This window comes from Ilyonectria robusta, assembly GCF_021365365.1.
Source record: "Ilyonectria robusta strain PMI_751 chromosome Unknown BGZ61scaffold_42, whole genome shotgun sequence".
Taxonomy (NCBI): Eukaryota; Fungi; Ascomycota; class Sordariomycetes; order Hypocreales; family Nectriaceae; genus Ilyonectria; species Ilyonectria robusta.
Genome location: NW_025764476.1, coordinates 1 through 22334, shown reverse-complemented (window position 1 = coordinate 22334; position 22334 = coordinate 1). Strand labels below are relative to the sequence as shown.

Sequence of the window (22334 nt, the reverse complement as noted above, 5' to 3'; positions counted from 1 at the left end):
GATTAGGCATCAATCAACAGGTCATCATTCAGGCCTCAGCTGAAAGAAGCATCGAACTTGCTTCTCCTTCCCATCCATCACGTCATGTTAACCCAGCTATTCTGCAGCGGACTTACTTGAACAGCTCCCACTGACGAAACACAATCAAGCATGTCGGGCTTCGAGGTGGCAGGTATTGTTCTCGGGGTCCTCCCCATCGTGATCAGCGCCATCTCAGACTACAAGCAAAAGCGGGGTTTGCTCGCGAGTTTCATCAAGTCACGCGGCCTTCTCGACGACTTGCTTCACGAGCTCAGGAACCACCAGAGGAATTTTTATTTTGACATCCTCGATCTCCTCCGCGAAGCCAAGATTCTCGAGATTCTCGTGGCTGAAGATCCAGACAGGAGGAGTGCGTCAAGATCCTCCAGGACGCAAGAACAGGAATCCAAGTCAAAGACTACATGGGACATGTCTTTGGTGATTTTCTCAAAATTCTGACAAATTATGAGGAATGTTTGAAGAAAATCGCGTCAAATCTCCATCACATTGTTCGGCCAGCAAATGTAAGCTTCGAGCGAGCACCTCGAACTGAGTTGACTATTCTCACCCTCGCGTTCAGGTACCGAAAGATGACCTGGTAGCTATCGTTCATACAAGCCAGGCAGAGCCTGTTTCAATGCCTTTCAAAGTGAAAGCCAAATTCTCAATCGACAGAGACAGTTTGGATGCACCAGTCAAAGATCTCGGCACCGAGAGGTATTCGCTCGGAAAGCTCATCAAGCGCGTCAAGTCAAAGCGAGAATGGGAGGCAAGGCAACCGACAAACAGCTCCGCTACGCTAGCTCTGGAATTCACCAGAGTCGGAAGGAGTGCCACCTTGCTATACCAGGCGGCTTGTAAATGTTGAGCTTGCCATCAACACGACCTACATTCTGTCTTGCTCCGCCTCGATCATAGGATTCGGATACGCCCCATCCAAACAGCGCAAGATACTCCCACTGCCTTCAGGTTCTGTTTCCCCATTGAGACGGATATTCTCCAGGAAGTCGAGATCGCTGCCCATTACGCTGACCTTCTACAAACCCCAACTAAACCCAAGGCAGAACGGGCCGGCAATCTTCGAGTCCCCAGTATCACGGTTACGGCATACCAGGAATCCAGTCCTGCCTGCATTTGGATCGAGAGCATTTGTGAGGACGCTCAACGCGCTAGAACACGGGGCCGAGTCCTTACTTTAAGACTCACGTCAGACGCCCTCGAGCTTTTGGAAGGAGACAGACCTCACGAGCCATACAACACATGCACAACCCTGGCAGATTTTTTACGAGATACAGCAGAGAACTACGAAGCTCGAATGCTTCCCTTCGATCAAACCATGCTGGCCTTAGACGTTGTATCATCTGTACTGCAGCTCAGGCCAACAGTCTGGTGCACCACTCATTGGAATAGCACAACGATCAAGTTCCCAAGAAGACTTACAGACGGATCATATTCAACAGTCTTCACTCCATACTTGGAACAGACGGTTGAGGACTCTGTGCTCCAATCCCACAAATGCCTCCCGGATCTAAACACCGAGGTCATTCAATCAACCATGCTCGAGTTGGCTATTCTGCTGCTGGAGATCCTTCATCACAAATCTCTCGAGACCTGGGCGGAAAAGTATGGCAAAGGACGAATGAGCTTGGATGGGGAACGGATGGCTGGAGCTAGAAATTGGCTACGAATGAGTGCAGAAGAGAGGACAGAGAGACTACTTCCGGACCAAGTGAAGTCTATCCAGGGATGCCTTGACTATAGTGTCAAGAGCAATCTTGCATGGGATGGGAATTTCCAGAGCTGCTATTGCGAAAATGTCATCAAGCCACTGCAGCAGCTTACTTCAGGATGCTAGACTGCTAAAGTCGCTCCAAAACATTTAACTAAGCGTCTTGTCCGAGAAAGGAGAGAAAGCGCAGGGAAGAAAGCCTACAATATGCATATTGAATAATAGCGAAACAGGTAGCACTTTTATTTGTGTATAAAGAGCTATACGACTCAGTGAATCTTATCGTTAGGTTCTTCGACCTCAGGTAATTCTCATTGATCGACTAGTGCAATTATTAATATACACAATTTTACCTAAATATCTGACAACTTTTCACACTACCTTTTACATAAAGGCCACCTGGTGGTAAGTGAACAGCAGAACAGGATGACATAGTGCACAGCGTGAGCCGAGATGGCTGCTCCTGGGCCGAGACACAGAGCCCTTCCGCATCAATCCAAGGGCACCATACAAGTACTCGGCCAAGCTTAAGATTGACCGGATCTAGCAACGGAGATCGGCAGCCGAGCCAGCATTCTGTTGGGAGCTGTCGATGCATGATACCAGCCGTTGCAAATCTGTTGTGATTCAGTCCAAGTTCTGTAGACATCAGTGAACTAGCTAAAGATGAACCCACCAAGATCTCGGTGCTTCGTGAATAGGCATTGTAATAGCCTGACCGTAACTCCGCATAGCATCAAACCGTCAATACTAGGCAAAAGACTCTCGGGGAGTATCTAGCCTAGTGTGGTCGAAAGTGTGGAGGAGTCGTTCATAGAGATCGGGCCCTGGCTCAAGGAGCTGGGTGTTCAGAGAAGGTGAACCAGCGTCTAACAGGAAGGAAAGATCCGGGAGGATCCCGAGACCCTCTACCCCTTTACCGAGGAAGGTCTCGTGCTCTAGAGGCAGAGACGGAAAAAGGGTGGAATCCATGTTGAATGAGCTGGATGGTTAGAAAGAAAACAAAATGAGATGGCATGGTGAGGGCAGCCGACGTCTCTTCATATTCTCGATCCGGGAGTGTCCGCTGCTAAATTTTGGTAATTGTCTTCGATCCAAGGACTATCCTGTCATTGATACTGCGCCGATTCCGGGCCCGACGACAAGGTATCCGCAATTACACGAGCGGAAGGCATCAAGGCCCTTTCCAATAGGGTTAACAATAACTCTTGGTCGGGCTTGGTCACTGTCACCGAGCTCCCTAGTCATACATGGGGATTTGCGAGGGGGATGTTCCTGGAGACGGAAAATGCGGAGACTCGTCCAATCACCTACGTCGGAGCCAATGTCGGCTACGTTAGATCCGATTGGATAGATGCGCCTAGATATGTTTAAACCTTTCCGGATGTGTCGGAGAAAGCGACAACAGGTAGTAGGAAATGGTGGGGTGCAATGCGGACTTGTACAGTGATAAGTATGGTGTGGGAAGTTGGCTTCGGCTGGACCAAGTTATCTTCTGCATCGTGACTAGAGGCCCGTCAATTGAAGCCACCATGACCTCTTTACTCGGTGTAGCCTTTGAAAGTACAATTCCGTATGGAATTGCCTTATTTTCCCTGCTTGTCGGAGGCCTCGCATTTTACGTCATTCATCAACGCTACTTTCATCCATTGGCTTCATACCCGGGACCATTTTGGGCATCATTGACCGACCTTTGGCAAGTTTTCCAATTTCTCTCATTGAAGCAGCCATATTGCCTGACCGAGCTGCATGAAAAACATGGCCCTTTTGTGCGATATGGACCAGACAAGTTGAGCATTACTGCTGAGGAGGCAGTTGCGATCATATATCAGCGAGGAGGCAAAAACATGCCAAAGACGGAGTTTTACGACGCTTACGGCGCCAAAACTCCCAATGTATTTGGGATGCGAGATGAGCATGTGAGACCGCTAGAGTCCCCAATCTCCCCAAGAGGCTGACCTGGTTGGCAGATGCATTCCATCCGCAGACGACACATGTCCCACAGTTTTTCCATGTCCTACATCAAGGGTGTAGAGCAGTATCTGGACGATAACATCAAAATCTTGCGTCAGAAGATAAGCGGCTTCGCAGAGAGAAACGAGGTGTTCGACCTCAAGAAGGTACTCCAGTACTACGTGATTGACGTTCTTGGAGAGCTTGCATTCAGTCAATCCTTTGGGATCCAAGTTTCGGATGACGAGTCGCGAATCCCCCCAGTCGTCGAACACAGTCTCCTTGGCGCAGTGACTGGTGCTTGGCCGGCGATGACCAAAACTCTCCGCGTCTGGCTTCCGGTGGTTCCGCATGCTGGTTTGCAAGCTTTGTTCAAGGGTCGCGCTGCTTGCGCAAAACTCGCGGCGGAGTGCGTTCAGCGGCGGGTGAAAGACCTCGAGGGAGTTAATGACGCTAAAGGCCAGAGGAAAGACATTCTTACCAACTTGATCTTGGCGACTCACCCAGACACCGGTGAGCGCCTTGCGCAGTCCGACCTGGAGGCAGAAGCGTTTGGCTTTATGTGAGTCAATGCCTTGCGTTCCGTCCATTTGCAGACTAACGGGAAAAGAATCGCGGGAACTCATACGACGAGTGCCACTACCACGCTTCTCCTGTATCATCTTCTACATGCTCCAGAAATTATGGCCAAGTGCGTGTCAGAGATTGACAATAACTTGAAGCCCCTCGATGCCGACCAGCCAGCGTACTCGGTCGCAGAAGCAGAGGCATCCTTGCTATATCTTCGCCAGTGCGTCAGAGAGAATTTCCGCCTGACTCCAGTGTTTACCATGCCTCTAGCACGGCGAGTCGTCGCTCCTGAAGGGGTTGTTATAGCTGGGCGACACATCAAACAAGGCGTAAGCGATAGTGCTAATTCATGTTCATGTTCAATATTCGCTGACCTTGGTCTTGGTGACAATTAGACCTCTGTGGCGATTTGCAACCATGCCTTTCACCATAATCCAGAAGTTTGGGGCCAGGACCACAACGTATTCAGCCCTGAAAGATGGGAGACACCGGAAATGGCCCAGCGAGCGCGACTTTTGATGCACTTTGGCCTGGGTGGTCGCCAATGCATTGGGAAGACGGTGGCACAAACAAACATCTACAAGTTGGCCAGCACATTGCTGCGACACTTCGAGTTCCAGCTTGCTGATCCGCAAGAGAGGGAAGAGGTGGCCAGCGGCAAGTTTTATGGACAGCTCCCGGGAATGATTAGTGTGGGTATCAGCGATCTCGAGCACCCGCTGCTAGTCACTGCGAAAGTGAGGGAGTAGATGCAGATATATAGTAGATTTTTCTATTGCTAGTCATTCAGCTGGGTCTGCTCATAATGAAGTATACAGTGCAAAGCCTGTAATCCCGAGTTCCAGTGAAGTACCATGCGATGTCTCTGTATCTAGTACCGTACGGTCCCAGGGCACTGGGAATCTACTTCCCAATATTATTAATATCCTACTACGGCAAGGCCAAGCTCACCAGTGCCAGTGCAATCTCTGTACTTCGTATCTACCTACCCAACCTTTGTCCAAGGCGATTCCACGCACCCCACATGTTTCCCCGCATCGTTGAAGTGCCGGCCCAAGCTATAAAGCGGGACCACTGGTGTTTATTAAGCCTGCTGAATCCCATCCAAGAGCTGCTTTATCTTCCTCTTTGACTTCGTTATCTTTCTATTTCTACACTGTTGATCCCGATGAATCACACCAGCCGCCCACTAACAAAGCGTCCAAGGGCAGCCATCGCCTGCAATGGCTGTCGGCAGACCAAAGCAAAGGTAAGTTTGGTAGACTAACTTCAATTATCAATGACCTTGTCGATTTACCTCTTCCCAGTGCGATAGCGAGAGGCCAATTTGTGGTCGTTGTGCGAAAGACGAGATTGAATGTGTCTATACTCAAGACGGTCGTAAGAAGCGTGTGAATCGCCGCAGGCAAGTCAACCAATTTTCGCATCCGCTTCCTCCATACTGAGATAGGGAACAAGGGTCGAATCCGACTTAAAATTAAGGGTCCAGGGGCTTGAAGCAAGGCTGGCTCTTGCATCTTGTCCTCCTGATGATGGCCATCAAGTTATGGGCCCAAGAAGCAATCTTAGTTCCGGACTGGACGTCAGCAATAAACCAGAGGAAGAGACATCTCCCATTCAATCAAACAGTGGTGTTTCGGCTACAGACTCATTGTACGCTCAATCACATACCGAATCGCTTCCCGACGTTCGCGCCACAGGGGTCTTCGATCCTCTCCCAGCAACTGACATTGGATATTTCGGTGAGTTGATCGCCATTGTGGCCTCCGTCTCGAGCTCACCGAAATCGCCTAGGACCGAGCTCTAACCATGCACTTTTTAAGTCCATAACTGCTGGGATTATGAACCTCGGTTACAACACTGCCCGGCGTCACCTGGAACCAGTCTGGCCAGATCAAATCAGAGGCCAACAAACTTATGAGACACCCAGGGGGTCTCAATCATCATACCAGTTGTCAAATACGCCGATGGATGCCGGAACTGGATTACCCGAAAGACAAGTCGCCCTTGAACTTGCTGCTCGTTTCTTCGACGCCGTCGGTGCTATTTTACCGTACACCAACGAGTCGATCGTGATGAAAGAAATTCACAGGTTGTGTGGGCAAGTAGGCGATGGCATTTCAACTTCACCGGATATTAGGGCGTTGCTCAACATTGTGTTTGCGCATGCCTTGTTAGCAGTGAACGAGCCTTCTTCTGAGTTGTTTTATTCACGCGCTTTCAGCTTGCTGGAGAATGAATCGCAACACATGTCCACCCTGGAATCGCGTATGTCCCCGATATCCTTCTTCGCCCATGCAATGACTGACAATACTGACGTACTTCAAGTCCAGGCGTGCATTCTCTTGGTCAGCTTTCAGCAAAATAGCAGGCGGGCCATAACAAGCTGGACCACCCATTGCCTTGCTGTTAAAATGTGCTACCAACTGGGAGTCCATGCACCATTGACCTACGAGGGCCTGACTGTCGAGGAAAAACAGCTCCGAGCAAAACTTTGGCTTGGTGTTGTTACCCAGGATAGGTATTCCGCTTCAAAGACTCAAGCGACACTCCAACATGGCTAATTATTTACCAAGGATCCTTAGCTCTGCCCTCGGTCGACCGAGTTTGATTCCACTGAACCATGTTCAAAAAAACATCGCAAAGCTGCTCGACCCACCATACCACGCGGGACAACCAGCGCCAGTCCTTTTAAAGGAAGCCTACTTCCAGAGTCTGATGTAGGCGTTTTCTTGTCTGCGGTCTGTCTGTCAATATACTTACAACCCGTAGTTCACTTCATGAAATCACCGGTTCTGCGGTGGATGAAGTCTACAATTTCAACATCAGCGCTTCCAATCACATCGACTTCGATGAGGTGGCTGCCAAGACCTTTGATCTTTCACGAAAGATTGATCGCTGGCGTCAGAATTGCCAACCATTTAAAATTCCCAACAGGGATCTGAAGTCCTGCACAACGTCCATGGGGATGAGCGCAGGGAAATACGAAGCTCTGCTGTCTATCCATTACTATCGAACCGTGTTACTGGTGAATGGCCCTCTTTTGAGCGGCGTCTTGGAACGGAGCGCATTGTCCCACTCAGATGATTCAGATATACTTCAAGACGTCTCCGTTTCTATGCTGAGGCGCGACTTTGCGGCAACTAAGCAGCTCTCCGAGATGCTCTCATTCATTTCCCGCGGTAATCCTGCCTTCTTCGGATGTAACGCTATTTGGTGGATGTGCAATTACGGAGGTAAGTATCATGCTCTCCCCACATGAGTGCTTCTGCTCGTATGTGCTAATAATGACAAAGCTCTCACACTATGTCTTCATCTCTTGGGATTTTGGATGATATTGTTCAATACTTGTGGAACTGTCTCGAGTCTAGGTATCAAAGCGTCCGAGGTTGAGGCTCTCTTTCAGGATACTCTTGATACCTTTAAAATCATTGGGGGCTCAAGTATCATGAGCAGCAAAGCGCACATTTGCATGCGGCAATATGTTGATTTCCTTGCTTCCATTGGTAAGCATTGCTCCGAGGATATTTTCTTATACTGACAGCAGCTAGTGAATCGCACTCCCGTAGACGACTTAAGGAATCTGGAGCAAGTCTTATCAGTCGGTGAACATTCAAATTCGTCCATCATTCACGACACGAACCTGGATAATATTTTTGACTCATTGGAGTCAGATGATGCTCTTTTTAGTGGCTTGCTGGGATCAGAAAACTGGACAAGCGACCTTCACGATATTGGTCTGATTTAAATGATTGTAAGCCAGAGACGTCGATTGGAATTTGTTTCAAGCGTATTTTAATCACCCTTTCTTCTTGGAGAATTACTAGGCTATAATTCTAGTTCCCATTGCTCACAATCATACTTGTACAATATTCACCGATTGCAGTTTATTTTCCAAAGACACTCCAGTACAGGATTAAAATCCCCATCATGTCAGAACTCGCAGTGGTCGAGGACTTTCGAATAGACTTGGGAGATTTATTTGCCGTAAACTACAGCAGTAGTGCCTTCATTAGGAAGCCTTGCGTCGGCTCCCTCGGCAAACATAATAATGCTTTTTAAATCCATCTCGGACAGTACGACCAAAATGATACATAAAACCTAACCCTAAGTCAGCCTAACCCTAAGTCAGCCTAATCCTAAGTCAACCTAACCTAACTCTGCCATTGAATCGGCCCAGTAACCACGCTGAGGCTGGTGGCAAAAGAAATCGCGATCGGCGTAGTTATTCAGGCAAAAAGTAACTTTGCCGTGCACGTAGATGCAATTCTGGTATATCGGCTGTGGTTCGTCTATGCTTAAGTGGGTTTCGCACTTCGATATAGGAATAGTTATCTCTTGGAAGGCCGGCATCCTCGAGGGCCTTTGGTGTTCCTAAATCGAGAGCTGATATATTTAGTACATCGACTTCGACGATGTCGTTTGGCGCAAGATTGAGAACGCACTAGATGATATCACCGTTTGATGAATGCCGCGTGCTAGATATGCGTAAACAGCCTTACCCTTGGTTCTTTGCGCTGAATATTGGAATAAGGGAGATGCTATTTTATTTTTATTTTATTTTTAGTTTGGGCAAAAGACAATGTAGGATGCTCGCCGTTAAAGAGGAGATATGTGTGCAAAGAAATCTTTTTGAGGGGTCGTTGGTGGGCATACACTTGCTTCTTAAAGTCCTTGCCTCTTACTCATAGACCGAAGCGACATTGGTCCATGCCACGTCCCTTCCTGCTTCTAAGAGTTCCACCCCGCCACAAAATATCCGGCATTCCAATGGCTCTCTTTCTAATAGTAGAATCTGTATTTTTAATTCATCATCACGAAAAGTAAGACATCTTAATTATCTGCAATGATAGATCTTTTGGAAGTGTTGCGTTTTTTCGTTTCCAGCTATAGCACCTACAATTGCTGTAAGATATATATATTTATATATCCCTGGATGAGGTAACATAATGTTTGAATTTACTGCATTTTCATTATGTACGTCACAGTTGCCAAGGCCAAAGTTTGATAAGTACCTCATCCCTAAGAATATCATCTATATTACAAAGCGTTCGCAGCAGCTTCCAAAGCGTCTTTGATCTTCAGCGGCTTAACCTCAGGATACTTGCTGCTGAAGGCAGTTTCTTCATCAAAGTCCATGATGCCGTGCTCCCACAGAAGCCCAAAGGTTGCAGAGAACGCAAGCAGCGCTTCCTTGGGGATAGGAATGAAGGGCAGGGCCTTGGTGAGTGCGGGGAGCTCAGTCGCTTTGCCATTCTCCATGTCCTCGACACTGTCATAGACGACCTTGAATTTCGTTCCTACAGTCCCGAGCGCCGGCAGCAGTTAGCCAGATATTCTCATCACATGTCTGGTGAGTTTGCGGATTCAAACCTTTAGCAGCTTCAGCAAGCTTGACAAACTCGTTCCAGCTCAACTTGTCTCCCATCACGTAGTACTCGGCATCCCACTTTTCCAAGTCGAGGGCGAGGGCGACATATTTGGCCAGGTCGAACGTGTGAATGAAGCACACTGGCGTGTTTCCGGATCCTGGAATAGCAGCAGTGTCGTGTGCCAAGTCCAGAACGAAGATCATGGGCGTCATATACGTTTTAATACTGGGGCCCGTGAAAAAGTCGGCGAAGAAGCCGGCGTAAAACGTCGTGTACTCCAAATCGGTCTTCTTGAGCGCATCGATGGCTTGGTTCTTCATCCCAGTGGTAGGAATCTTTGCAACAAGTCTGAAACGCATGTTAGTCCATATTTAGACACGAAAGCACGGTCAGTAAAATGGTGAGGGGATACTCACGCCCCGGTTGTGGGAACACCCCAGTTGCTAGGGACGAATCGTCGTGTCACTTTGGAGGCCTGGGCAGCCTGAACCAGGTTGACCTCGGGCGGAACGCCGGCCTCCGGCATGGTGCTGAGCGCCGAAATGACCGTCTCGATGCTGTTGTCCTCGAAGACTTTCTTCAAAGCATCGACGCTGGTGTAGTCAACAACTATGATAGGGACCCCAACTTCCTCCGACAGAGTATCATTGGGCTACATGGAATGAGTTAGCCACGGCACGGCACGATGGGTGGAAGACAATACCTTGCGGCTAAGGATCTTGACCTCATGCTTGCCTCGAGCAATGATGGCCTCAACCAAGGCCCGGCCCACGCCACCAGTTCCTCCTGCGACAGCGATGATTCCCATTTTGGCTAGTTGTGGAGATTGAGTGGATAGATGAGATGAGACGTTGTAAGGGTTCGTTGGCGATGCAGTGATGAAATGCTTGGGTTGAGAGGCTCTTCAAACCGAATCGAAAGGGCATCCGTATTTATACCCCAAAGATACAGCAATCGTTCAACGCATCTACACGAAACTTGCCATACCAACGTTGCGTAAGTAGCTTAGATCATTTGTCATCGGGTTGGTCGAGCGCTCCGGCCGAGACTCCACATCCGAGGTGGACCCACATCCGAAATGGACCCACATCCGAGACGGTGACAAAGCAGCTGCAGTGCGGAGGATCATCTCTGCGGAGACGTAAATAAGCTCGCCCACCGCCGGATTCCTCCAAGGCTCCGTTCCGTATTTTCTCTTTCAAGCCCGGACCGATTATACCGTGAGTGTCGGCTCGTCTGCGCCTGCTCTAGCCCGGTTTCACCCAAATCTATTTCAATGGACGCTGCTCCTATTGGCTGGGTCACGCGGCGGCGGACTTTTGATCGAGTTGAACATGTAAGCCATCACAACCCCATGTTGGAACCTAATATTCACAATGCAAAAAAGGCTTGCAATCGCTGTCGCACATCCAAGATACGGTGTGATAGCAAACAACCGTGCTCGCGTTGCAAAGAGAGGAATCTGGAATGTATTCGTGATCCGCGCGACAATAATCGCCCCGGTCCAAGGTCTGTATCCAAGCGTCGAGCAATGTCGTGTCATGGAACTAACAGGTGTTGCAGAAGCCAGCGTAGTCAAACACTTGAGAAGCGGCTGAAGGAATTAGAATCGTCTCTCAAGATTCCACCTCCTCTACCAGGCAACCAAGCCAGGAGCAGTGACATGACAGATGGATTCATCGCGATTGTGCCGAAACCCGCCCTTGGCGGCGCGGTTACGTCACCTATCGGCATGGCAAATATTCCAAACCAAGGCGGCCATCAAGGGATCTCGATTCAGACCGCTCTTCCAGATGCCCCAGTCATGCGGCTGACTGAGGACAAGGTGAAGGATCGAAGAAGCAACATCTCAGGTGACCCATTCTGTCACAGTCAGCTATTCGTCCCCATGTTTCCCAAGGCTGAAGTTGTTTTGTTTATTGATGTCTTCCTCGAGGAGGTTAATACCACCCTTCCACTCTTTCACGGGCCATCTTTGGTGGCCATGTGCCACAGGAATTTCCCCGTGAACGATAAGTACGATGATCCTGCGTGGCGGGCTTGCTTGAACACGGTTGTAGCTATCGCGGTCCAGTGGAAGACAGTCAACAGCCATTTCAGAGCCGTCTCAGATTTCTCTTGGGGGCTTTTCAAAAATGCATTTTCTGTTTACCAGGACATTTTGGTTAGCGAACCGAGTGTCTTGTCTGTGCAAGCAATCCTCATCATGGCCGTGTTCCTGAGTGGAACTACAGACAACAGGACAATGACACTTCTTCTTCACTCAGCGATGAGAATGATACACATCTTAGGGCTACACCTAGAACAACCAGACGACGAGGTGAATCCTATTGAAGCCGAGCAAAGGAGGCGTGTGTTTTGGGCGGCGCATCTGATGGAAAAGACCACAAGCACAGATCTTGGATTGCCATCAACCCTACACAAGGACTGGTACAAGGTCGGCCTTCCAAGTAAGAGCGCACCAGGCGACGTGGAGTGCTCTGGTGCTACCGACTGCACTGGGAATATAAATCTCTTCATCTTGAGAATCGAGTTGTTGATGATTGAGTCCAAGGCAGAAAGTTGTCTGTCTAATCCTAGGAGTGATTTCAACCAATTGTTGGAATTGCGCCGTGAGCTGAACGCTTGGAAGGACAGGATGCCAGCTGAACTTCGACCGGATGCCGGATGCGGTATTGCAACAGGTGGCTTGGCAGTTCTTATGCTACATGTCACATTATTCAGGTGTATGAGTCTAGTAAACGAGGCTCGAAAGGAACTGGAAAGTAAGTTACCAATTACGCTAGACGGACGGAGCCCTCAACCCCAGGCGCTATCTTTGACACCACTCTCAGTTGAGGCTTGCAGGGCCACAATTTCCCTTCTTCAACACGTGCGAGCTCTTCCATTCGCAGATCTATGGTAGGAAAAAAGTGCATCTTAGAGCGATAAGGATCGCTAACAATGTCCAGGCGATTTCTCCCGCACCCATTATGTGCGACCATTACGCTCCTCGCGGAGGTTCTCAAAGACCCTTCTGGACCACTTGCAGAGTCCGATGCCAGTCTCATAGAATCCTTTGCGCGATTTGTTGAGAGAATGAAGCGCGAAGATGGGTGTGATCTCGCAAACTTCCTGGCCGGGGTTACTGTACTCGAACAGATCGCCAAGAACGCCGTCGGAGACACAGAGAATATGGGACAGACCAATTTGATTACTGGAGCATTCGAAACGGTCAAGGGCTCAGCTGTAGGGAACGTGAGGCAGGCAAGTTATAAGTTCTATCGAGAATCGACACCCTGCTAACACACATTAAGCTCGCTGAACGATTATCGATGCCAGCCAATTCTAATTACATGCACATTGCTCACGGGCTAATGGGAAACATGCCAAGGCTAAATAATTTGGCTTCTAGGGTATTCGCTGATACTTTTCAAAGTCTCGGTAGTGACAGACCAGTTTTTGACTTGTTGAAACCAGAGTCATTACAACCAAGTACTTTTAACTTCAACACCAAATAAGCTCTTATGGCACAATAGGAAACTAGAATGCATACCGAGGTATCAAGAAACGTATTCAAATATTCGAGTGAAGGGCGCTTCTGGCGCTAGCTAATGCGCCTCATCGCGTATTACTATAATGTATGATATTGCGATAATATAACCCATCTAAGACAAAATTAAATGGCCTTACCCTACAACAAGATTCTCAATTTTGGTATTACACAAAACAAGAGTACTAAATAGCGTAACCACCAATCCACCACTGTCTAGGAAACTCCATCCCCCACTTCCTCATCGTACCACTAAGCTCCTCTTCTGTCCCCGGCACAACATTAATAAAGATCCTCCCGTTCTCACTGCAGCTCATACAAGGCTCCGAGTGCATGGCTCCCGATTCCTTACCAACGCGGAACAACGCACACTCCCCAAACCCCGCTGCCTTGACTTCGAATTTCGCCAAATTGGTGGCCAGTTCTTCCCGTACACTGTCCGCGGCAGAAGCACACCCGACGCATCGGATCGAGAGACACACGTGGTCTGTACTTGCGGCTTCGCGAGCGCGACGCTGCGTCCCCCGCGTTGAAGACTGATGCTCTAACGGGATGAAGAGAGTCGACGGGCCGAGAAGTGTCGTGCATATCTTCCAATTGGTGCCGGACCCACCGCCAGAACTTCTCTTTCGGCCATTGTTCGACTTCAACCCCAAGCGAGTCCCGGGGAGATTGCCGGGGCTGAGATCGGAGAAGAAGAGCTCGTCGGTGTGCCATCGCGGCCGGTCAAACTCGTGCGTCGATGTCGTGGCGCGGATGGTGAGGAGGTAGTGCCCAAGGCCGCTCGCCAGCAGAAACGCGTTGACAAACTCCAGAAATGGGAGCAGTCTGGGAAGAAGCGGGCCGGTAAACGTCGCCGCTGCGAAGTGGTAGAAGTTGGCCGGGAGGGGTAAATCTAGCTCTGATGGGGATGAGCGGAGAAGAGGACCGCAGTAGCTCCAGTGCGCGGTGCACTTGACGGTGATTTTCTCATCAGTGTCGAAACAATTGGGAAGATTGTATGGAAGAAACGCAAACTCGTTCCTCAAGGCGTCGGCTCTGTTTACGGCCAAGGTGGCCATCGTCACGCTTATCTGATTGTTTGACGGAGGGAAGTTGCCAAACGCCGCCATGCAGAGAGTGGCGCTGCATAATTCAAGACGCCTATCTGCATTAGGCGTAGATTTAATGCAATGCGTTTCTGTTATTAAGCTTATCTAAATTTACCGAGCGTCCATGAATGCTGTTGGTTGCTATCGACAAAAGGCCTGGTCACACGAACTCAGCCCAGTCCACTTCCCCGCGTTGGACTCGAGCCATATCCCGAAGCCTCAGTGCTACGACTTTAATTGGGATTGGAACATAAACCTGTCGTTCGCTAGCCCCTCTCCCTCTTCGTATGGTCCAAGAATTACAAATGACACACCACACAGCGGCGCTATTCTTTGCGTCGTCGACCTCAAGTCGTACCCCCTGTATGCCTCTGATAGACGTGGGGTCATGAATCCAATGCCAAGATATCCTCATATTTGCCGGATTATGGGCACAGGCAAGACACCTCCAGTAAAAATGGCCCAGTCCCATTAAAGGCCCTATCGGATTCGTCGGATAAGTTGTCCATATATATTTGGTCCTGATTTCTTTACGAGGTGGGATGATAGCTACATTGAGCACCTTGATGGACTCCCCGCCCCAATTTTAGGCGACCCCCCAATTGCGTGAATAACCAGCCAATAGCGAGCAAGCAATTATGGATGAGCCCAGATATCGCTCGCTTCTTGGCTGATAAAACTTTTCACTATAAATCAACACCGGGATAGACGTTAATCTTCTTATTTTACTAAGCTTATTCTGTTTAATTTGACTCATTGGATTGTCAATGTCCAGGGCATAGCGGAGTATAGAAGAGTACCTGTTGACCCAGAAGCGCCACCTTCTACTGGATCTCGAAACATGATGCGTGGCATAGCGGAGAAGTCGACTGGAGAAGTTAAAATAGATTCACTGTCAAACGGTAATGAACCTTCAGCTTCTAGAGTTGTTTCAGAAGATCCAGAGCTTGCCCTTGCACTCCGGAATTATGTTCCGGACACGCCCGAGGAGAAACGTCTTGTCCGCAAGATCGATATGATACTACTGCCATGTCTGTGGTGGATGTACATCCTCGCCTACCTGGACAAGGGAAATATTGTGAGTTGTGTCAAAATGTTTCAAGTCTTGCTGAGATAACGAGACTAATGCAATACTAGGCAAACGCGAATGCCGCTGGACTAAGTGAGGACTTGGGCCTCACCGACAATGGTAGATAACTCTGATTCCTCCCGAACGAATCAAAACCATACTCACACAAACCCATAGAATACTCCCTGTTCATATGGGTCTTCTTCGTCGGTTACTTTGTCTTCGAAGTTCCCTCCAACTTGGTTATGATCAAGATCAGACCTTCCATTTACCTATCCATCATTGTATTTTGCAGGGGATGCATAGTCTCCGGAATGTCGCAATCCAAGTCGTTGAAAGGATTTCTTGTCGGGCGTTTCTTCCTTGGCTGCGTGGAAGCCGGCATGTTCCCCGGTGCGCTGTTTATCTTGACTTGCTGGTACACCAAGAAAGAAGTCGGTAAGTGTCTCAGTCGATTCCGAAGCCCCCAATTATATCATTTTCCGTCTGACTTGATAATGTCTGCAGGCAAACGATTTTGCATCTTTTATACCGCTGGCTGTATTGCTCCGGCTCTGGGCGGTATCATGGCTGGAGCCATCATCAGGAGTCTCGACGGCGCGAGAGGCATGGCTGGCTGGCGGTGGCTCCTCCTTATTGAAGGCCTCATCACCGTCTTCTGCTCCGTATGTTTATTCTTTGCCATACCAGACTACCCCCATAACTCGCGAAGGTTCACAGCCGAGCAACGCCAACTCGCGCACATCCGGATCATGTATGATCAAAACATCAACGTCAAACTGGACAGCAACACCTTGACGTCAAGACAGGCGTTTAAAGCTGTTGTCGCAGACTGGAAGACCTGGATGTTTCTTGTCCTGTACAACTTGAACGGGACTTGCACCACCATCTCCTACTTCATCCCCACAATACTGAAGACTCTTGGGTACACCAAAGTCACCGCCCAGTGGATGACGGTGCCGATATACATCACTGGAGCCATCTCTATGCTCGTCTTCTCCTACACCTCGGACAAGTCACAGGATAGGCGGTGGCATCTCACCTGCCTGCATTTGGTTGCTGTTGCAGCCTGTCTCACCACGCTGTTTGTCTCAAACGCGGTCGTCAAGTACGTCATGATGTGTCTCTTTATTGGAGGACTATACACCGCTTTGCCTCTGATTCTCAACTGGGCAAGTGAGTGCATTTCGTACCCTACCAAGAAACGATCCGTCGCAATTGCATTTATCAACTCATTTTGCAACCTCTCTATGATATACGGAAGTTACTTGTGGCCTAGTTCCGATTCCCGTCATATTCTTGGCTTCACTACGATGGCTTCATTTTGTGGCGCTGCTGCGCTGTTGTCTGCATTGGTACCTGTGTTCTTGTGGCTGTTGCCCAAGAAGCCGGGCACGAAGGCTGAAAGAGATCTCCTAGCTCTAGGGACAATTGAGAGTGAATCTTCGACAGATCGGTAGATAGCAAAAAGTGAAGTCGTTTGAGATGATGGACCGGAACAGGAGAGCCCAAGCACATTTTGAGTTATATTATCTTGAGAGAAATAAGAATGTATCAATGAATGGAAATTCCAAAGGACGCTCGCTGCAGAAACACAACAGCGTATTCAGTGAGGGTATGATCCCCACCAGGTACTTTGCACTCGACTATGAATTCATAAGTGTGCGTAGCTTCCACCCCCCAGTACTTGTCGTCGCCGTAGTATATCGTTTGACTACACATAGAATCTTGTCAGCAATCAGGTAAATTTGCATACGCTTAGGCAACCAACATTTGTCCCAACTGAAGGGTTCAGCCAGGTCCTTCTGAGCTTCCTTCCACAGTCGAGCACACCAACACGTCACCAACAGATCCAGGTCCTTTTCCTCAAGAACAACTTTCATCTTCAGCTGAGGCAGTCTTGTCACGTTGCCCTGTTCGTCGCGGTCGACTAGCGTTTCATGCGCAATGTCGACGCCGCTATTGTCCTTCCAAACTAGCTCCGTCCCGCTCTGCATCCGATCTAGGACGGGCTGCTCAACTTTGAAGTGGTCTTTGATGCTGAAGGATGACGGCCCAAGGCCCTGCGACATCTTGACCTTGGGGTAGACACGTTTCGAACTGGCCTTGCCCAGGATTTCGACGTCACGCATGCCGAGGCTCATAAAGTTGTTGTGGAAGTCGTAAATGTGGTCCACGCGAGACCTAACCTTGACCTCGCCTTGCCGCTCGGAGGTTTTGTATCGGATCTTTTCGACTCCATAGATGCTGGTTGTGGCCTGGCAGGGAGGGTTGCTCAGCTCATACAGCAGGCGATCGGGTTCAAGGAGGGCGTGGATGGCGCATTTGTCGAGAATAAAGGTCGGTGGTTGACTAGGTGATGGTACGTGAATGTCATTTCGACTCGGCGGCGTATCGGCGAGGGCAGTTTCGTAGGCCGGGAGGTCCTCCAAGGGCTGTGGCTGGGGAAAGTCATCTTTCCCGTCATGGGTAGATACGTGTGACATCTTATGCCGGGTTTAGTTAATCTTTGGACACTATTCACATCCAGTAAGTGCAGTGGTACCTCATTAGCGTTCAAATAGAGTTGGCGATGATGGTGATTTTATACTGATAAGAGGATAATTACTAGGTGGCTTAGAGAATGCAGAGTGCCTGACGGAGGAGAGTATACAAGGGTTGGGTTCAGCTGAGGAGGCTGAGCTCTTGGCACTCTTGGCACTCGGCGTGGGTAAGATTTCCTTATCCAAAATTCAGTGCGTTTGGATGGTGAACGTACCGTGAGAACAAGGTGGATACTTCTTGATATCCGGTGCGATACAACGTCTCAGATTAATAACTGTCAGACAATACGGTCCTCCCCGTCATCAATCTTGAGTTATTCGTTGCGAGCACTTCACATGCCCGGTTCATCTAAACGAGGTGTGCACGTAAGTCTTGGCATTGGGCCACATCCATCTCATTGGCTAGCTCCATCGTCTTTGCAGGCACAGCCGACTACGGAATACGAGGGCTGCAGTGAAGAGGGGCACAGCGAAGTAAGCCCTGCTTAGTTCACAAATTATGAATTCAGGCTGATTCCAACGGCCATGTCTTGATAAATACAGGAGAAGTGTCATGAATATGCATCGAGGCATCGAAAATAATCGCACATTATTCCCATAAGCTAGTAAGGGAGAAAGTCAAAGTTGACTCTTTCTGTGACAGGTTAGCCGGCGAATACCACCATGGATCAGAAATTACAACTCACCAAACCAAGACCAAACATCCTCTTCGGAGTCGCCAGCAAACTGTAGCCAAATCTGCTCTAAAAGGGCCAACGTCTTGATTAGATGTGGAGTCTTCATCCACTGCCCGATGTCTGTCAATGCAAACTTGATGCTCTCCCGAGCAGGGCCTATTGCACAAAGCCCAGCGGTGAACAGTGGGCTAACAAGCAGGACCCTCGGTGACAATCCTGATGAGAGATTCATGCTTTCCGCACACCTTATTATCTGCTCGACGCAAAATTGCGCCTCTGGTGCTGAAGAAGCCAGACCTTGGACTCCACAATAAAGATGCAGAAGTGCAGTGTATAGGAACCCCGCATTGCTCAAGGCATAATCCTGAATTTCGTTTGTGGAGAGGGCAAGGATCTGTGGGCTAAGGCTGAGATTCTCAACGGCGTCACGTTCCAACCTGAAATGGATCTCCCGTATTAACGCGTCTGATTCAGCGGCAATATCGCCCTCAGACAAGATTGCGTGTTGGGTGCGAGGCCCAGCTCGACGACGACGCTCTTTCACCAAAGCGCCGACCTCCCTAAAGAGATCCGGAAGGTCGGACATAACACCGCCGAATACGTCAAAGTACAAGGGAGCGTTTGTGAGGCAATTTACCTCGAGCTGGCCACTCAGTAGCCCCACCGGAGTTAGGGCTGCCAATGCTTCTGCGTTGTTGTACCAGCTGGACAGAAACTCTTTTATAGAACCACAAGAACAGCTGCCGATTGGCTCATTTCGGAAGTGAGCTGACTGTAGAATGGATCGTGCATCGTTGAGATGGGCCCGCCAAGATGGTTTTCCACCGTAGATCTGCGCCTGACAGAGCGTCCTCGCCGTCGCCAAAGAAACAGCTCTGGATATTGGATCGCGTTTTTCCAGCTGATGATGAAGGTGTCGGATGCTGTTCCGCTGCATAGTATCATACACCTTTTCTGCATTTCCAGGTAACTTGCCCATGGCCTTGAGGTGGATCGATGCAAATGCCATTATAGCGTAGAGCAAACAGGGCTCCTGCAGAGACAGCGGCACGACGAAGCGGCATATCTCGGTCCGGGCGTAGGCGCTTGGGACTGTGAGTCGCATTGTTTCTGTGAGATAGAATTGTAACAGGTAGCGAACCATTGGCGGGAGAAAGGAGGTGTGATCTAGTGAGTGTGGCAGAGCGGCAGAGATGGTGTCAGGGATGTATAGCGAATTGGGATCCATATCCCCAGTATAGTTAGGTTCCAGGCGACAGTCTCTGGGGACGACTTCGGACCCTAATACCGCGCCTATTGTCATGTCTCGCGAAAGGCTGATCTGAGTAGTTTCAAGATCAATGGTAAAACTCCTCGACGGTGTCTGAGAGTTCGATAAATCCTCATCCTTTTTATGAGAAGGGTTGACCAATGAATAAATGAAGCCATTACCGCCCCCAACATCATCTTCACACTCGGTCAGTTGTTTGCAACACCACGCAAGCGATAAAACATACCCAGCTTCTCGACATTCTCGAGACACTTGCCAAACGACGACTTCTGAAAAGGCCGCCCACCCCAATTCAGCTTGATCTCGTATTTGCACGGACTCCCAGCAGCGACGCATCTTCCGCAACTCGGCTTTTCTTGGTTGCATTTCTGACGCCGTCGTTTGCAGCGAACGCAGCCGGTCCGGGACCGGGTATGTTTTCGGGGGGCTTCCTCTCCTGGCGCGACGACCGCGCTCATTGTGCAGGGGGGGAAGTAGTTGCGGCTGCGGTTGGATGGAGGCTTTGGTTGAAGAAGGGACTTTGATACGGACGATCCAGGAAGCACAGTTAGCCGATAAGGATTGATTGAGGGGTAGTCACAGTCCTCGTCCTCTTCTGAATATCCGGCCGGGCTGGATGACTAAGAAAGTGGGGGGTTGCGGATAATACAAACAAGAGACATCCTTTGCTAATTAAGTTTCTTGACAATAGATAATTTAGACCTCTATAATATTGATTCGCGATGCGATAGTATAATACTAAGGGTCCGTTCTTGCCTTGAAACTCTGAGCAGAAAGCTGGCGTGCCTGGAACTTTTGCAACTCCCAATCCACATCTGCCAAGAACTCGCGATTGTTGAGAGGCGTGATATAACTTTCCAGCATATCCTGGTGAAACCGGTCATGCTGTGGAGAAGTTTTGTCATGAACCTGGCAGTCATCCAATCGCCTGCGTTTACGCCCTCTCACGTCATCTAATAACACCGATCCTACTCCTTCCGCCAAGTTGTCTTGTCCAGACGCATCTTTTGGCTGATTTTGGTCGGACCGCGCTGACCGCGATCTCTTAGCTGGGTCGCCCGTCTTCCCAATACCAGCCTCCATTTGTGTGCCTGTCGAACTTGGTGTCACGGGGAGGTCAGTCCTTGCACTAAACGGCGTGCCTGTCCCAGATGTAGCTATCCTGCTTGTGCTAGGCGAGCCAGCATCCAAATTAGGCCTCTCAGCCGCCATGTTCTCGATGCAGCACATCTCATAGTGATATCGGAGTGCCTTCCGATCGGTCGTCGCAGGTACCGATGCCTTCTGACCGTTGAATCTAGCAAGGGCGTTGTATGGTACAAACACACGAATGCGGAGCGTGTGGGGATGAATAGAGAAGAGTCGTGCGTCGAAAAATTCGTGAAGATGCTTCATCAAGAGAATGGCGTTCCTGGGATTCCATGTGTTTTGCCATGCTTCTCGAAGGCGACGCGGACTATCCTCCACAGGTGTATCGTCATCAATGTGGTGTGTGTTGGCGCTGGGGTAGAGATGGTAATGTTGCGGAGGGACGATATGGCAGGCCTGTACGCCAGGGCCGATTGGCGGACCTGGGCACCATGGCTCTCCTTCGCCAGAGACGGCACAAGTAGTGGCTCTATTGAGACACGAGGACCTAAAATCGTTCCTGACTCTCTTAGCCTCTTCGAGGTCTATGTTCATGCTAGCAGGCGCAAGCATGTTGTCGAATTCCCCATCGTCCACGTTGTCTGAACCGTCCCTCCTGGGTGAAGTAGAGCCGGATGCCGATCGTTTTCGGGGGGACTGAGAGCGTGCTTTAAGCCTTCGTCGGAGTGGCATAATCGTAAGTCTTGGATCGGAAGGTGTTTTATTCGGTGGCAAGTATCGAGAATCGCGACGGCGGACAGGACTTGGAAGGTGTTGAGCGCATCTCGCTGAGACGAGTTAGTAACAGTCCGAGACCAAGGCGACAGAAGACCGACCTTGCAGATGAGTATCTAGTGGTGAACTAGAAGGGAGGTCACAGCGCTTGTGGCGAACAAGGTGGTACTTCAGGACATTTTGTTCCTTGGGGCGTAGTGGTGGGAGACTCGGTACGGGTTGATCAAGGTGTTCTTCTGTCACGAAGGATGGGGAGAGCGGTGATGGGCTCGGAAAGTCGAAATGGTCAGCCAAAGCGAACGCAATTCTAGCCCAAGGATCAATATTATTGTCGTCGCCGCTCTCGCTGCGCACCGTATCGTTTGGGAGCTCGAAGCAGAGGCGCAGTTCGTCGCAAACGTGGCGAAAGGTCACCAAGTCGCTCCCCGCAGCTTGGTAAATCCCAGCGAAGGCGCCCGGATCCTCGTCATTTCCTATGGTGAAGTGAACATTCCACCCGACGGCTCGCATTGAGGGCGTGACCGTAGCGCTGGACATGGCCATGAGGCGTCGATATTCGAAGATTCTGTGTGTTGGTGCTAAAGTGAAGGCGAATTGCTAATCACGAAAATGACGACAAAGTGGACCCCTCAGCATGAACGTTG

At 49.6% G+C, this 22334-nt stretch overlaps 10 protein-coding genes across 10 annotated transcripts; 5 read left to right on the top strand and 5 right to left on the bottom strand.

Moving 5' to 3' along the window:
• Positions 1–150: 150 nt before the first annotated feature.
• BGZ61DRAFT_499833 (uncharacterized protein) lies at positions 151–1876 on the top strand (the record flags this gene model as incomplete). Its single annotated transcript, XM_046251448.1, has 4 exons — positions 151–391; positions 424–545; positions 650–851; positions 891–1876. 4 exons carry the CDS (start codon positions 151–153, stop codon positions 1874–1876), a joined length of 1551 nt encoding a protein of 516 aa, XP_046095482.1.
• A 1406-nt stretch (positions 1877–3282) lies between these two features.
• BGZ61DRAFT_370683 (putative benzoate 4-monooxygenase cytochrome P450) lies at positions 3283–5022 on the top strand (the record flags this gene model as incomplete). The annotated part of the gene is made up of 4 exons (XM_046242037.1): positions 3283–3669; positions 3721–4265; positions 4314–4602; positions 4669–5022. 4 exons carry the CDS (start codon positions 3283–3285, stop codon positions 5020–5022), a joined length of 1575 nt encoding a protein of 524 aa, XP_046095481.1.
• A 797-nt stretch (positions 5023–5819) lies between these two features.
• Positions 5820–7535, top strand: BGZ61DRAFT_370738 (fungal-specific transcription factor domain-containing protein; the record flags this gene model as incomplete). Its single annotated transcript, XM_046242044.1, has 5 exons — positions 5820–6015; positions 6068–6541; positions 6602–6794; positions 6850–6993; positions 7046–7535. The coding sequence occupies 5 exons, from the start codon at positions 5820–5822 to the stop codon at positions 7533–7535; spliced, it is 1497 nt and encodes a 498-aa protein (XP_046095480.1).
• A 1778-nt stretch (positions 7536–9313) lies between these two features.
• On the bottom strand, positions 9314–10453 carry BGZ61DRAFT_370752 (uncharacterized protein; the record flags this gene model as incomplete). The annotated part of the gene is made up of 4 exons (XM_046242046.1): positions 9314–9573; positions 9647–9993; positions 10062–10297; positions 10349–10453. 4 exons carry the CDS (start codon positions 10451–10453, stop codon positions 9314–9316), a joined length of 948 nt encoding a protein of 315 aa, XP_046095479.1.
• Positions 10454–11308: 855 nt separating this feature from the next.
• Positions 11309–13002, top strand: BGZ61DRAFT_594082 (fungal-specific transcription factor domain-containing protein; the record flags this gene model as incomplete). The annotated part of the gene is made up of 4 exons (XM_046256823.1): positions 11309–12410; positions 12480–12546; positions 12597–12882; positions 12967–13002. 4 exons carry the CDS (start codon positions 11309–11311, stop codon positions 13000–13002), a joined length of 1491 nt encoding a protein of 496 aa, XP_046095478.1.
• A 241-nt stretch (positions 13003–13243) lies between these two features.
• On the bottom strand, positions 13244–14261 carry BGZ61DRAFT_465547 (uncharacterized protein). Its single transcript, XM_046247592.1, has one exon. The coding sequence runs from the start codon at positions 14236–14238 to the stop codon at positions 13363–13365; it is 876 nt and encodes a 291-aa protein (XP_046095477.1). The 5' UTR covers positions 14239–14261; the 3' UTR covers positions 13244–13362.
• An 848-nt stretch (positions 14262–15109) lies between these two features.
• BGZ61DRAFT_485957 (major facilitator superfamily domain-containing protein) lies at positions 15110–16797 on the top strand (the record flags this gene model as incomplete). The annotated part of the gene is made up of 4 exons (XM_046249789.1): positions 15110–15346; positions 15406–15457; positions 15515–15775; positions 15845–16797. 4 exons carry the CDS (start codon positions 15110–15112, stop codon positions 16795–16797), a joined length of 1503 nt encoding a protein of 500 aa, XP_046095476.1.
• Positions 16798–16892: 95 nt separating this feature from the next.
• Positions 16893–17877, bottom strand: BGZ61DRAFT_403929 (uncharacterized protein). The gene is made up of 2 exons (XM_046243117.1): positions 17109–17877; positions 16893–17051 (listed from the first exon to the last, which is right to left on the bottom strand). Exons 1-2 carry the CDS (start codon positions 17821–17823, stop codon positions 16984–16986), a joined length of 783 nt encoding a protein of 260 aa, XP_046095475.1. The 5' UTR covers positions 17824–17877; the 3' UTR covers positions 16893–16983.
• Positions 17878–18482: 605 nt separating this feature from the next.
• On the bottom strand, positions 18483–20285 carry BGZ61DRAFT_485955 (fungal-specific transcription factor domain-containing protein; the record flags this gene model as incomplete). The annotated part of the gene is made up of 3 exons (XM_046249788.1): positions 18483–18514; positions 18567–20003; positions 20054–20285. 3 exons carry the CDS (start codon positions 20283–20285, stop codon positions 18483–18485), a joined length of 1701 nt encoding a protein of 566 aa, XP_046095474.1.
• A 206-nt stretch (positions 20286–20491) lies between these two features.
• BGZ61DRAFT_433641 (uncharacterized protein) lies at positions 20492–22265 on the bottom strand. The gene is made up of 2 exons (XM_046243924.1): positions 21792–22265; positions 20492–21743 (listed from the first exon to the last, which is right to left on the bottom strand). The coding sequence occupies exons 1-2, from the start codon at positions 22231–22233 to the stop codon at positions 20566–20568; spliced, it is 1620 nt and encodes a 539-aa protein (XP_046095473.1). The 5' UTR covers positions 22234–22265; the 3' UTR covers positions 20492–20565.
• Positions 22266–22334: the final 69 nt, after the last annotated feature.

Excerpts from the sequence above, each read along its gene's own strand:
- BGZ61DRAFT_403929 (XM_046243117.1), bottom strand. The coding sequence starts at position 17,823 with ATGTCACACGTATCTACCCATGACGGGAAAGATGACTTTCCCCAGCCA. Across the intron at positions 17,052-17,108 it reads ACCCTTCAGTTGGGACAAAT|TCAAACGATATACTACGGCG; the intron begins GTTGGTTGCCTA and ends TTCTATGTGTAG.
- BGZ61DRAFT_465547 (XM_046247592.1), bottom strand. The coding sequence starts at position 14,238 with ATGGCCACCTTGGCCGTAAACAGAGCCGACGCCTTGAGGAACGAGTTT.
- BGZ61DRAFT_433641 (XM_046243924.1), bottom strand. The coding sequence starts at position 22,233 with ATGGCCATGTCCAGCGCTACGGTCACGCCCTCAATGCGAGCCGTCGGG. Across the intron at positions 21,744-21,791 it reads ACTAGATACTCATCTGCAAG|CGAGATGCGCTCAACACCTT; the intron begins GTCGGTCTTCTG and ends AACTCGTCTCAG.